This window comes from Mustelus asterias, chromosome 5 (assembly GCF_964213995.1).
Source record: "Mustelus asterias chromosome 5, sMusAst1.hap1.1, whole genome shotgun sequence".
In the NCBI taxonomy this organism is placed as follows: Eukaryota; Metazoa; Chordata; class Chondrichthyes; order Carcharhiniformes; family Triakidae; genus Mustelus; species Mustelus asterias.
This window is the reverse complement of record NC_135805.1, coordinates 133,154,333-133,169,750: the sequence shown is the minus strand read 5'-3', so window position 1 is coordinate 133,169,750 and position 15,418 is coordinate 133,154,333. Positions and strand designations below refer to the sequence as shown.

The 15,418-nt window shown below is 41.3% G+C and overlaps 1 protein-coding gene across 2 annotated transcripts in view; it reads right to left on the bottom strand.

Annotated features, from left to right (window-relative positions):
• fam135a (family with sequence similarity 135 member A) overlaps nt 1–15,418 on the bottom strand; it is a 208,960-nt gene that overhangs the window by 108,788 nt on the left and 84,754 nt on the right. For both annotated transcript variants that reach the window (XM_078213301.1, XM_078213302.1), the window contains 2 exons: nt 11,194–11,320; nt 6,384–6,537 (listed from right to left, as the gene is read on the bottom strand). In XM_078213301.1, the coding sequence (XP_078069427.1) occupies nt 6,384–6,537; nt 11,194–11,320 (281 nt within the window). The remainder of the gene's footprint in view (nt 1–6,383; nt 6,538–11,193; nt 11,321–15,418) is intronic.

The following is a 15,418-nucleotide window of genomic DNA, read 5'->3' as shown; positions in this document are numbered from 1 at the left end:
GAATTTAACACAATTTCCGTTATTATAAAAGTTGCTATCCAGCTGTTTGTTCCTATGGCAATTTAGCCCAGAAAGCTAATTATTTTCTATATATAATTCACCTCTTGAACAATTACTCAAATATACAAAAGATTTTCCAAAGACCCTACTCTCAAATACAACACTAGGAGTTTGCAGCACAGGCGATCCATTATGTTTGTGTTTGATTTGGGTTACTCAAGCAAAAAAATCTTTTTTAATCCATCCAATTTTTGTACCGAAATATTTGAGAGCAGGCACGCCGGGGGGATGGAGAGAGCGTGCACCGGGCAGGGTAGGGAGAGGGGGCATGTGCCGGGGGGAGGGGATGCGTGGCGGGGAGGGGGGGGGGGGGGGGGGAGGAGGAGAGAGAGCACGCGCACACCAGAAAGGGGGGGGAGGGGGCATGCGCCGGGGCCGGAGGGAGAGAGAAAGAGAGCGCATACCGGGGAGGGAAGCGAGAGAGAGAACATGCTGGGGAGTGGGAGGGGACACGCCAGGGATGTGGGGTGTGTGTGTGTGTGAGGGGCACACGCCGGGGCAGGAGGGAGAGAGAAAGAGAGCACGCACCAGGCGGGGAGGGGGGGGGGGAGGGAGAGAGAGCAGGCGCCGGGGTGGGGGTGGGGTGGGGGGGGGGGGTGCGGGGGGGGAGCTCCGGGGTGGGGGAGGGGGGGGGGCATTTGTCTATAAATCAGCATCACTCCCAGTATCAGGGAATGTCTCACCCACACATACCATCATGCACTTTGGAGCGAGGGAAAACACACACTCATCCTACTACACTCTAATGTTCATATTTATTTATTACACATTGATTGTTTTTCCTCAGCAAGTGGTTTCTTTTCATTCCTGTTTTATTTGGAAATTCATGTTTAATGTTGTGTGAAGCTTTATCTTTCTGAAATTTGTTCATTGGCTCGGTGAGTGAGCAAAATTTTGAAATATGCACCCCCCCCATGTAACTGTTGGACAAGCCTGATCTACAGCACACCAGCAATTCTCCCATATTCTACTAATACGTAACCTCAATAGAATATCAGAGTTTCCAGTGACAATCAGAACCAAGCTTCCTTGGAGATTCCTACATATTGGATTTCTGAGATGTTTAATCTTGTTTTATACGCAAGACCCATGCGACTGTTCCATTTAGAATAGATGTGGATGAACAACATTAATCATTCTTCGAACTGCTGATGCCATTGCAGCAAATTTAAATTTTGACTGCTTATTTAGCTTCCATAGTATTCAAATCCAAACTATTTTAGTAACAATTTTACAAACGAAATTGGATGCACAAATAAGAGTTCTAGCAGAAACCTTCACCCCAATGACAAAACTGAGAGTAATGCAGCATATAGCAACTTGAATATGTGGCATGGATCTTAGCTACTTTTTAAAAGGTAGATTAAATCCAATAGAGAAATCTCAAAATTGTGCCACATAATGGATGCATGAAAATAAAATTCACAGGTCTGTCGGGCCAGAATGGGATTTTGGTCTCTTTGTCTCTTTGGTGGCTGGATTTAAATTTTGTTCTAATAGATGATCTGAGACCTATTGCGACCTGGACTCCATTAACAATCTCAATTAAAAGGAGCAGGCAGCCTCAGTTCTGAAACAATTAAATGCAATTCACATGTGGCATTGAGAAGGATAAAATTCATATTTGAAGTTGAATAAGGTCAACACAGCAATGCTATTGCTGTCGTTCAAGGGATAAGCACAATCATTTTAATCTATTCATAATTTAGATTAGGTGGAAAAATATAAATTAGGATATGGAAAACTGTTTCTTTGATATTCAATAATTGAACAAAGCTAAAAAGAGCAAGCAACTTTTCACAGAATCTCTGTAAAGACAACAAATTCCAACAAATGTTTCTTTAAAAATAAATGAAAATAAGAACATGATTCTCCAACATTTGAATATACTGAAAGGGATTTCAAATTCTATTTCCTCACTGGAGGAAAAAATAATCCAGGGGTAATGCAGTGTTTTCTTACCAGGTGTAAAACTGAAGGGGCAAAGTAAATAAATATCTTCTCTTACATAAATACAGTCAACGAAAGATTAATTTTTCCAAGCACCAAATACATGTTTGTATGAGGGGGCATCTGGAAAGATTTAAATTTCCCATTTCACTTCCTCAACTTTGCACCAAGTGACAAAACACAGCAAGGCCAAGGATACTTATGCTTTCATTCAATTGAAATCCAAATCCATCCGAGCTCCTCTTGCCCAGAGAGCAGTGGTTGGGCCATTGAGTTTATTCAAGGCGCAGTTAAACAGATTTCGGATAGACAAAGGAGTCAAGGACTATGGGGAGCAGACAGCAAAGTGGGTTTGAGACAACAACCAGATCAGCCATGATCTTATTGAATGGCAGGGAGGAACAGGCTGAAAGGGTTGGCTGACTCCAGCTCCTAAGTCTTATGTTTCTGTGTTACCTCCCCCACTATTATTTGAGAAATGGATTGGAGTTTTGTGCTAAATGTTGAAGAATCAGATAAAGAATGGCTTGATATCAACCAAAGGAACAATTTCTCAGAAGGCACCAAGATGACCATTCCGTCCCTTCTTACACAAAACAGTTGTGTCAATGTGCACATTTTGTGCCTGAAAAAAACTTCCACTTTTGACAACTTGATCATATTAATTGATGGAGCAAGGGGGAGAGTTGAAGAAGGTATTGAGGTTGATATTCTATATGTGGTCCTGATAAAACACTTTATAATAGACTGTTAGTAAAATTGTAGTGCATGGAATTAAGGGCAGTGGCTGATTCAATATAAAATCGGACAAGGGACTGAAATCAGAGCAACAGCAAAGTCGTTTTGCCAGACCTGAAGTAAGTATGCCGTGTTATTCCGCAGAGATCAGTTTGAGACCTCTGCTCTTTTTGAGAAATGAATGACTGGACTTGGATATGCACTTAAGCTTGCACGAGGGATACAAAATTCAGAAATGTGATAAACAGTGAGTTTGGGCTGATAAGTGGGAAGAGTAACATTCATGTCACCAAAGGAATTAATATCTCCAACAAAAGAGAATCTACCATCTTCCCTTGATATTCAATGACATTACCAAGACTGAATCCCTCACTGTCAAGATCTTAGGAGTTACCATTGATCAGAAACTAAACTGAACTAGCCATATAAATACTATGGCTACAAGAACAGGTCAAAGGCTGGGAATTCTGCAGCTAGTAATTCACCTTCTGACCCCACAAAGCCTGTTCACAATCTGAGGTATGAGTCAGGGGTGTGATAGAATACTCCCCCCTAGATGAATGCAATTCCAACAAGAGTCCCCAACAACACAAGCAGCTCAAAACATCCAGAACAAAGCAGCCCACTTGAGTGGCAACTCCTAAATCACCACCTTCTACCAAAGCACCACCAATGCATAGTTGCAGCAGTGTGTACCATCTACAAGATGTACTTCAGCAACTCACCAAAGCTCCTTCGGCTACACCTTCCAAAGCTGTAAACTCTGTCATCTTGAAAGATATGGACAACAGATGCATGACAACACCACCAAGGGGAGCAAGTTCTCCTCCAAACCACAAACCATCCTCACTTGGAACTGTAATACTGTTCCTTCACTGAACAGTTTAAGAAGGCACCTTCTCAAGGGCATCAGAGATGCAAATTAAATGTTGACCTAGTCAGCAATGCCCAAAAAACATTAATGAATAAAAAAATGAAGAACATTTGCTCACTTCACTACCGGAGCATTATAACCACAGTCCTGAAATGTACCATCTACAAGATACTCTGCAGCAATTCATCAAGGTTCCTTCAACAATACTTTCCAAACTTGTGACCTCTGCCACCTAGAACAAGGGTAGCCAATGCTTGGGAACGCCACCACTTGCAAGTCACACGCCACCCTACTTCGAACTCAATCGTCATTCCTTCACTGTGTCAGGATTAAAATCTTGTGCTAGTTATCCTAATCAACAGGAACACCTACATTCACCTCCATAACATCATTCACCTCCACCTATTTCAGCTGATCTGCTCCTGAAACACTCATCTCTGCCTTTGGTATCTCTAGATTTGACTATTCCAATACTCTTCCAGCTGTTCTACCATCTTCCACCCTCTATAAACTTGAGCCATCACCCGAGGACTCATGGCCTGCTATGCCTCACTTATAAAATACTCGTCCTAGCTTTCAAATCCTTACCTCTCCCCGGGCAGAACTTTCCAGCCATGCTCGAGGTCAACGGAGGTTTCCATGGCCCACCCCTTGCCCACTACGATTCCCATGGTGGGCGGAATGGGAAAATTCATCCCCACCCCACGTTTGTAACATCCCCCAGTCCTACAACCTTCAGAGACCTCTGCAATCTTCCAATTCTGCGTCCTTGGGCATCACCACCTTCTACCACTCCAATGGCAATGATTTTCAGAAAGCTTTTGACAAAGTCCCACAATAGAGGTCAATGTGCAAAATTAAAGCACATGGGATTAGGGGTAATATATTGATATGGGATTAAGAATTGGTTAGCAGACAGGAAACAGGGTAGGATTAAATGAGTCTTTTTTGATGTGGCGGGCGGTGACTAGTGGGGTCCCACAGGGTTCAGTGCTTGGGCCTTAGGTATTCACAATACTCATCAACGATTTGGATGAGGGAACCAATTGTAATATTTCCAAATTTGCTGATGACAAAACTTGGTGGGAATATGAGTGGTGAGGAGGATGTTAAGAAGCTTCAAAGTGATTGAGACAAGTTGAGTGAGTGGGGAAAACATGATAGATGTATAACGTGGATATATGTGAAGTTATCCACTTTGGACAGAGAAACAGAACAGCAGAGTATTATTTAAATGGTGATAGATTGGGAAATGTTGACATACAAAGGGACCTGGGTATCCTTGTACACCAGTCACAGGAAGCAGGCCATGGAGGTGAGCAAGCAGTCAAGGCGGCAAATGGTATGTTGCCCTTCATTATAAGAGGACTTGAGTACAGGACAACTTACTGGAGCTGTACAAGGCCTTGGTGAGACCACACCTGGAGTAGTGTGCAGTTTTGGTCTCCTTATGTAAGAAACAATATACCTGTCATAAAGAGAATGCATGCATGTGTACCAGATTGATTCCTGGGATGGCAGGATTATCGTACGAGGAAATATTGGGTCAACTAGGACTTTAAATGAGAGGAGATTTCATTGAAATCTATAAAATTCTGACAGATTTGGACAGATTGGATGCAGGAATGCTGTTTCCTCTGCAGGGTGGGGGTGGTGGCTCTAGAACAAGGGAATCAGTCTCAGGATACAGGGTAGGCCATTTACGGCTGAAATGAGGTGAAACCTCTTCACTCAGAGGTTAGTCTACCTGTAGAATTCTCTGCAACAAAAGGCTGTGGAGGCCAAATCACTGAATATATTTGAGGAGATAAATAGATTTCTAGACTCTGAAGGTGTCAACGAGTATGAGGAAAGCACAGGAGTATGGCACTGAGAAGCAACCATGATCACATTGAATGGTGGAGCAAGCTTGAAGGGCCAAATGGTTGACTTCTGCTCCTATTTTCCATGTTTCTATGTTAACTGGGTTCTAGGCTCTGGAATTCTCTCCCAAACCCTCTCCACTTTTCTCTCTTCTCCTTGAAGGCTTACTTAAAAACCTACTCCTAACCAAATGTTCTATCATTTGTCCCAATATCTTCCGATGTGGCTTGGTGTCTTAACTAGGTTAAGGACTTTTTCAAATATAAATGGTATGAATGTTGCTATTTGAAGTAAACTCAATAATAATTTTGAAAGGGAATTGGTTAAAACTCCAAGTGGAATCATTGGCAGGGTTGCGAGGAAAGAGTTGAATAGGCCTAAACACTCTTTCAAGGAGCCAACAGACATTGAAATTATATTCTATGAAATGAATTGTGAATAAACAAATAGAATTGTGGAATATTTAATTCATATTATCTGAATCAGTAAGGTAATAAAAAACTTTTCTCCAAGAATTGAGTAAAACGTCTAAATTCTAAGTTAGATTAATTGGACACAAAACATTCAATAATTAAATAACTATCCGAGCATCTCAAGTTTGAAACTGACTCTCTCCTAGTGTGGTTGACTTTTTTTTAGCCGATAATGAACCAAAACCTTCTCGAGGAAATCAAGACCAAGTGTAGCCTTCAGGTGAAGCAGGGAAAAAGAGTGAGGTATATCTGAACTAGGGCACACCAATTTTGATTATAAATGTGAATAGGTATTTACAAAGGGAAAATATGCTTGGACACAAGATTTTTTATTTTTTGATAATCTGATAGCTAGTTTAGTGTTTTGGCGAAGTTCATAAGTTACAAAGAAAAAATTGCCTTTAAATGAATCTATAACAACTTACCTAGTTCCATCCTGCGAGATGTAGGTAACTCTTTTGTAACCATGGTGAAGTAGTTGAAAAGGCCTTTGTAAGCCAGCAGCAAGTTTGAACAGAGATTGTAATGGAAATTGTAAGCATGTTGCATGCAGCTTTCTGGCACCACATAACTGCTGCCCTGAAATCAAAACAAGTTTGGTGGAAATTAATTGTGCATACTTAAATTGTGCAAGCGGGAGATAAAGAACACAAGATCTACATCCAAGATCGCAAAATAGTTAACAACGTGAGCTGAATGCACTAGTTGATTCCCACCATAAATTCCATATAAAACATCAAAGTTGAAGCCCTACTATGAAATACTTCTACCTTCACAATTTCTCACCATGGGTGTTAGCTAACATCCACCAATACATTTTCTCTATTCCTTTCTTTTTCTTATTCCCGCAGGTTCCTGGGAATTCTAACTTTCAAATTTCCTGGCTTACCAGACCCGTCTTGGTAGAAAGGCCCCCGAATGTTGTGATCTTCACTTCAAGGAGTCAGATTGGGGTGGAAGCCGGTTCGCCAACCCTGGAAGCAGAGCGTAAGCCGTAGTGATGGCCAAGTGCGAGGGCCTGCCTCAGTTCTCTGGGGCTTTGCTCCAGTTATATTAAAACTATCAGGCCCTCTGGCCCTCCAGCCCCCCTTCTTGCAACCACTCCCTATGCCACCTCGATACTCCTCTATTCTCCCCCATTCAACTCATGGTCCCTTATATCCTCCATGCTAACTCATGGTCCTATTCCTGTTCTTAACTTCCTTTGTTCTCTCCACAGATGATGAATTACGTGGTTTAACTGTAATTCCATCATTTTCTATTTTTGTACAGCCAGTTAGAAACATGCCCCTTCCCATGCAAATGCAGGAGATATAACACCTGCCATTTTACCTCCTCTCCATCCAAGGCCCCAAGTGCTCCTTCCAGGTGAAGCAGAGTATTGTGTGTATTTCTTTCAATTTCTATTGTATACCTAGCTATGACTGTAACACTACATTCTGTACCCTCTCCTTTCCTTCTCTATGAACGGTATGTTTTGTCTGTATAGCGCACAAGAAACAGTACTTTTCACTATTTCCCAATACATGTGACAGTAATAAATCAAATTAAATGCATTGCTCACAACGTGGCCTCCTCTACATTGGAGTGACTTGGTCACAGACAGGACAATGCTTTGTGGAACATCTCCATTCAGTCCGTAAGCATAGCCCCGAACATGGACGTTGGCCGACTGTACTGTTGAAGTGCAGCTCAATGTAAACTTGAGAAAAAGCACCTCACTTTTCAATTAGGCACTTTACAGCATTCTGGACTCAGAGATCAACAATTTCAGACCGCCAACTCTGTCCCCCATTTTGTTTCGTTTTCTTTGAATGTTTCAGTTTTTTCTCTTATTTTGATTGTTTACAGTAGTACACATGTTCTGGCACATCTTTTATTTCTTACCCCTTTAGCTTTGGAAGACTAACTGTTCTTCAATTAATCTCTCCTGCGTTTCACCTTATCAAAGACCTTCTTAATGTCTTTGTCCCACTCACCCCTTGCTCAAACCTTATTACGTTATAAACATTTCCAGTTCTGATGAAAGGTCACAGATGTGAAACGTCAACTCTGCATCGCTCTACAAGTGTTGCTAAGTTTCCTGACTGTATTTCAGAATGATGTGGAGATGCCAGCGTTGGACTGGGGTAAACACAGTAAGAGTTTTAACAACACCAGGTTAAAGTCCAACAGGTTTAGAGTCATAGAGGTTTACAGCATGGAAACAGGCCCTTCTGCCCAACTTGTCCATGCCACCTAGTTTTTACCACTAAGCTAGTCCCAATTGCCTGCATTTGGCCCATATCCCTCTGTACCCATCTTACCCATGTAACTGTCTAAATGCTTTTTAAAAGGCAATTTTGTACCCACCTCTTACTACTACCTCTGGCAGTGCGTTCCAACCTTTTGTATGAAAAAAAATGACCCTCTGGACCCTTTTGTATCTCTTCCCTCTCACCTTAAACCTATGCCCTCTAGTTTTAGACTCCCCTACCATTGATAAAAGATGTTGACGATCTCTCGAGTTTAGAAGGTTGAGGGGAGATCTTATAGAGACATATAAGATAATGAAGGGGCTAGACAGAGTAGAAGCAGCGAGGTTATTTCCACTTACAATGGAAACAAGAACTAGGGGGCATAGCCTCAAAATACGGGGGAGTCAATTTAGAACAGAGTTGAGGAGGAACTTCTTCTCCCAGAGGGTAGTGAATCTTTGGAATTCTCTGCCCAATGAAGCAGTAGAGGCTACCTCGTTAAATGTGTTTAAGTCACATATCGGTAGATTTTTAATCATTAAGGGAATTAAGGGTTATGGGGAGCGGGCAGGTAAGTGGAACAGAACCCACTATCAGATCAGCCATGATCTTATTGAATGGTGGAGCAGGCTTGAGGGGCTAAATGGCCTACTCCTGCTCCTATTTCTTATGTTCTTATGTACCGCATCAATGCTCCTTAGTATTTTATAGAGCTCTATAAGATCACCCCAAGTCTTCTACGCTCCAGGGAAAAAAGTCTCAGTCTATCCAGCCTCTCCTTATAACTCAAACCATCAAGTCCCGGCCAGTAGCATCCTAGTAAATCTTTTCTGCACTCTTTCTAGTTTAATAATATCCTTTCTATAATAGGGTGACCAGAACTGTACACAGTATTCCAAGTGTGGCCTTACCAATGTATCGTACAACTTCAACAAGACGTCCCAACTCCTGTATTCAATGTTCTGACCAATGAAACCAAGCATGCCGAATGCCTACTTGTGACTCCACATTCAAAGAGCTATGAGCCTGTACCCTTAGATCTCTTTGTTCTATAACTCTCCCCAACGCCCTACCATTAACTGAGTTAGTGCTGTGAGAAGTGGATACTCAGTGAGACCTAGGTGTCCTGTGCATCAGTCGCTGAAAGTAAGTGTGCAGGTACAGCTGGCAGTAAAGAAGGCAAATGGTATGTTGGCCGTCATAGCAAGTGGATTTATGAATAGCAATAGGGGTGTTTTACTGTAATTGTAGAGGGTGTTGGTGTGGCCACACATGGAGTATTGTGTGCAGTTTTGGTGTCCATATCTGAGGAAGGATATCCTTGCTATAGAGGGAGTACAGTGAAAGTTTACCAGGCTGATTCCTGGGATGGCAGGTCTGTCATATGAGGAGAAACTAAGTCGGTTAGGATTATATTCATTGGAGTTTAAAAGAGTGAGAGGGGATTGCATAGAAACTTATAAATTTCCATCAGGGTTAGACAGGGTAGATTCAGAAAGAATGATCCCAATAGGATAAGGGGTAAACCTTTTAGAACTGACATGAAGAGAAATTTCTTCACCCAGAGGATGGTGAATGTGTGGAATTCACTCCCACACAAAGTAGTTGAGGCCAAAACTTTGCCAAGAAGAAATTAGCTCCTGCTTCTAATTTATATGCATGTTTTTATGTATGATCCCCGGATCCCAACTCACTACATTGTGATACCCCAAATCCCAAAACATTGCAATGTGACCCCAGAACTCAACTCACTGCAATGTGATCTCCAAATCACAAATATTGAGATCCCAACCCATTACAATATCATCCCATGGACACCAACTCATTGCAATGTGATCCCCACATTCCAATTTACTACAAATGTAACCCCAGATCCCAACCCAAAACATTTGCTCTATTCTCTCCCCACAGATGCTGTCAGACCCGCTGAGATTTTCCAGCATTTTCTGTTTTGGTTTCATTACAATGTGATCCCCAGATCCCAATTCATTGCCGTGCGATCCTCAGATCCCAACACATTGCAGTGCGATCCCCAGATCCCAAATCACTGTAGTGTGATCCCCAGATCCCAACTCACTGCAATGTGATCCCCAGATCCCAACTCATTGCAGTGCGATCCCCAGATCCCAGCTCATTGCAGTGCGATCCCCAGATCCCAGTCCATTACAATGTGATCACAGATCCCAGTCCATCACAATGTGATCACAGATCCCAGTCCATCACAATGTGATCACAGATCCCAGTCCATCACAATGTGATCACAGATCCCAGTCCATCACAATGTGATCACAGATCCCAGTCCATCACAATGTGATCACAGATCCCAGTCCATCACAATGTGATCACAGATCCCAGTCCATCACAATGTGATCACAGATCCCAGTCCATCACAATGTGATCACAGATCCCAGTCCATCACAATGTGATCACAGATCCCAGTCCATTACAATGAAAGGGATGTGTATTGTCTCCAGACAGGACGGCCTAAACCAGGATGTTGGGTTTATGTCACACGATCTGTAACCCCCACAGCTTGCCTCCTGGACTTGCAGAATCTCACTGGCTGTCCTGTCCTGGAGACAATACACATCTCTTTAACCTGTGCTTAATGCTCCCTCCACTCACATTGTCTGTATCTTTAAGACCTGGTTGGCTGTAGAGATTCGCATTCTAATCAGTATTCTGTAACTTGATTTTGTGTCTCTGTGCCCTGTTTGAGAGCAGATGTCCACTCCATCTGACGAAGGAGCAGTGCTCCGAAAGCTAATGGTATTTGCTACCAAATAAACCTGTTGGACTTTAACCTAATGTTGTTAAAACTTACTGTATTTCAGAATTGCAGCATTCCCATTTTCTGCTTTTAGAAACATGACTAATTGATGATTAAATAGTGACCAAAACTAGATTGCTGGAAATGCTTCGCCAAAGCACTGCTACAAAAAATTCTGTTCACCCATTATTTGAGCAGTCACAAATTAACTGGATTATGTTATCTTACATCAGGTGACAGCTGTTTTGTATAGCTACTGCCAAAAACCACACTCTCAAGGGAAGGAATGCCAGAATCCTTGCTCTGAGCTGGGGCATTCCTGTTTAGCCAAGTGTTCTTCATTGGACGAGGAAAGCTAAATAGGAAACAAAACCAAATTCGATATCAGCATAAGATCCAAATACCAACCACAAGGTGTAAAAGAGAAGTCAATATGAAGCAATAGATTTTATTTTTAGTGCTGGAATCAATGCCAAAATCAAACATTCCCAGAACAGCTCTGTTGAAGTTAGGTCCACTGCAGGGCTCACTCTATAGTGGTCCAATACACCTTTAGTTTTAATACTTGATGACATTTCAGTTTCTCATACTAGCTATCCTTGAGGTTTCTAATTCAGCATGTTAGTTAGGTGCCAAATTATACCCAGTTTTATGCTGCGCCCTGAATGAAACTGGATAAATTAATGTTATCTGCGACCTCAGAACAAAGACAGAGGAGACACAAGCTATAATGATGCAGGATAGATACAGGATTCAGACTGCAGATAAAAAATGCTTCTGGACAAGTGGTTGTGAGGAATACCATAAAGTGCAAAGAGGCAGCTGTGAGAAAAGACCATTTGATGATGTGGGAAGAATCTGAAAAAAAAATCTGAAAGATAATGTCGAGGGTTTGCAGAGCTAGAATTAAGTGATCAATGTATTTTATAACTGAGTGTAAAATTTATAATTTAATGTTTAATTAATCACATCAGGGGAGTAAAATAAAATAAATTAATTAGAGGATCTTAATATTAACTTCAATACCTAAATGCAACTCGGGGAACATTAGTAAAGCTGAAGTCTGAGATACAACATTTCAGGACATTGGGAAATGAGAAAGTTACCTGAACACTTTCAACCAAGAGGGAGTCAGACGTCTAATTGACCTTTACATCCTCCCTGCTCACCATCCAAGGGCATTTCAGGTGAAGCAGCACTTCACATGCACTTCCTTTAATCTGCTCTATTGCATTCGCTGCTCCCAATACAGTCTACTCTACAGTGGAGAGGCTAAATGCAGACTGGGTGACCCTCGGTCCATCCACAAGCATAACCCAGACCTTCCTGTCGCTTGCCATTTCAACACACCACCCTGATCTCCTGTCCACGTTTGTCCTTGTCCTGTTGCAATGTTCTAGTAAAGCCTAATGCAAACTGGAGGAGCCTTCTGGACTTAACATTGAGTTCATCAACTTCAGACCATGAACACACTCCTCCACCTTCACTCCGTTTCCATGAATTCTATTTTATTTCTTTTTAATTGTTTATATATTTTTTATTTCTTCCATTGATTCATTTTTCAATTTCCCCTTTTTTAATCCCGCTTTCCATCTTTTTTCCCTTACCACTGTCTCCCCTCCCCCCACGAGTGCCATCTGCGACCTGTTCAGGTTGACCTTGACACACTGCTTACCTTTGTTCTGCCATGAATACATTATGATCTCTTGCCCCACTATCAGCACCCTTCTTAGCCATTATCATCACCATTTACATTCCCTTTGTCTTTTTGTCTGACATCTTTGTCAATCTCTCCTTTGCCTCCACCTATTGTTGGCCCCAGATCCAGCCTCTACTACTCCAACTCCCCCTCCCACAACAGTATCAATCTATTTCCAGTTGTCTTCAGCACTGACAGAGTCATCCAGACTCGAAACATTAGCTCTGTTCTTTCTGCAAAGATGCTGTTAGACCTGTTAAGATCTTCCAGCATTTTCTGTTTTTGTTTCAGATTCCAGCATCTGCAACAATATGTTTATATCTTAGGCAATTAGATCATACCCATTTACCTCTTTTGGGCCTTTAAATTATCTATCTTGCTGTGAATAGAGTACTGTGTGCAGTTTTGGTCCCTTTACCTCAGGGAGGATATTAATGCCATAGAGGGAGTGCAACAGGGGTTCACTAGATTTGTTTCTGAGATGGCGGGACTGTCCTATGAATAAGAATGGGGGACTGATCCCGTATTCTCCAAAGTTTCAAAGAATGAGAGGTGATTTCATTGAAACCTACAAAATACTTAAAGGTATAGACTGGGTAGATGTAGGTAAGATGGTTTCTCTATTTGGGGAGTCTAGAACCAGGGAACATAATTTCAAAATAAGGAGGAAGCCACTTGGAACCGAGATAAGGAGAATTTTATTTACAGAGGGTTGTGAATCTTTGAATTCTCTAACGCAGAGGGCTGCAAAAGCTCAGTCATTGAGTATGTTTAAAATAGAGATTCACACAATACCAATGACATTAAGCCATATGTAGATTGTGTGGGAAATAGGCACTAAAATGATCAGCCATGACTGTATTGAATGGCAGAGCAGGTTCAATGGGCTGAATGGCCTATTCCTGCTTCTATGTTCCTAAAGGGTTATGAATCTTTGGAATTATTTGCCCAGGAAGATGTGGATCCTGAGTCTTCGAGTATATTTAAGACACAGACAAATTTTTTAGATATTAATGGGATCAAAGGAGGGAAGTGGCACTGAGATAGAAGACCAACAATGATCTTACTGAAACAGTGAAGCAGGCTCCCTGCCACTATGCCTTCTCCTACTTAAGTTCTTACATCACTAAATACAAACAAAAATAAAACAGCTTTTCCTTTTGTGCAATCAGGCAAGATAGGGTGAGTAAGTGTATATTATAGTGAACCACACAAGGCATAATTAAACAAGTGCTCTAATACTTTGGAAAAATATTGTATAATTGAATAGTTTGCCTGGTCACTTCTGAGAATATTAAGAGTCAAGTAAGTATATGGCATGGCTTTGGAGTCATTATCTGCCAGATGAAGCAAAGAATCACAAGTTTGTTTTTTTTCCCTCCAATAATCCGGAAACTCTTATGGCCATTTTTTGATTCTGATCCTTAAATTACCAGACCCAGAGAATTCAGTTTCACTAATTGCCATGGCAGGATATGAACCTTCTGGTTGCTATTCCAGTACTGTAAACTGTGAAACTATTGTATGATCACCACTTCAAAGTTCCTGTATTTCTTATTTCTACTCCTCATAGAGATGTACATTGTTGGATCAATATCCTGGAAATTCCTACATACCACCATTATGGGAACGCCAGTTGAAGGAAATATTAGGCAAAAGAATCAGAGAGAAAAGAATGATTTTATGCTATAATTATTATGAGTTATAATGATCTGGAATGCACTACTTTAAAGAATGGCAGAAGCAGGTTGAATAGTAACTTTCAAACGTGAAGAGGAAAAAATGCTGGCAATGGCTATGGGAAAAGAGCAAGGGAGTGGAACTAACTCATAGTTCTTTCAAAGACACATAACAAGCATGACAGTGGAAAGACCATTCATCCTGAGTTTCTATGAGAAGGCCCATAACCACCTTTTCTGTGCAATGAGGGGTAAGCAATAAATGCTGCATCACCAATGTTATCCACAATCATTTCCAAAGAACAAATGAAGGGGACACTGAATTCAAGGAACACTTGAAAAGAAAATTAATTTGTAAAGCTACACAAGCATTTTTATTAATACACGTTTTCTCTTCATACTGGAAACATTACTCAGTGCATAGATATTAGTTTTGTTCTTTCAAACTTCATGCAACGTTACAAAATATATTAATTTCCCACATATTATTCCTTTTTAATCTGGTGGTATTTTCTTTGAATTTCTATTCTCTCATAATATTAGTGCAAAATTTCCCCCTTAATATGGTTTAGCACTACAATTAAACTGTTGACTGATGGAAATTCAACAGGTGAATCCAGTGACAGATGGAATGTAACAAGTAGAAAATGGGCAGCTGGGCAGGATTAATCCATCCTGTATGTGCCACAGAACAGAATTTGCACATACCCAATGATTAAGTGGTTAAACATCAAACTAATAAAAAAGTCTCTCTTCAGATTGGGGTTTGAGTTCCTAACTTTCTGAGTGAGGCATGCTATCACTGAGCCATGATTAATAACTTTGCAATTTCACAAGGGATAGAGAGGTTAAGGCAGACACGGTGGGCTGAATGGCCTCGTTCTGCACTGTAACTTTTCTATGGTTATAGCAGTTCGAAAGATTGGACAGGGACAGAGAGAGACCTAGGTGCACGTGCACAGATCTTTGAAGGTGGCAGGACATATTGAGAGAGACCGATTAGCTAAGCATATGGGAAGTGTATAAAATTATAAGGGGCCTAGATAGGGTAGACAGGAAAGACATATTTCCCCTA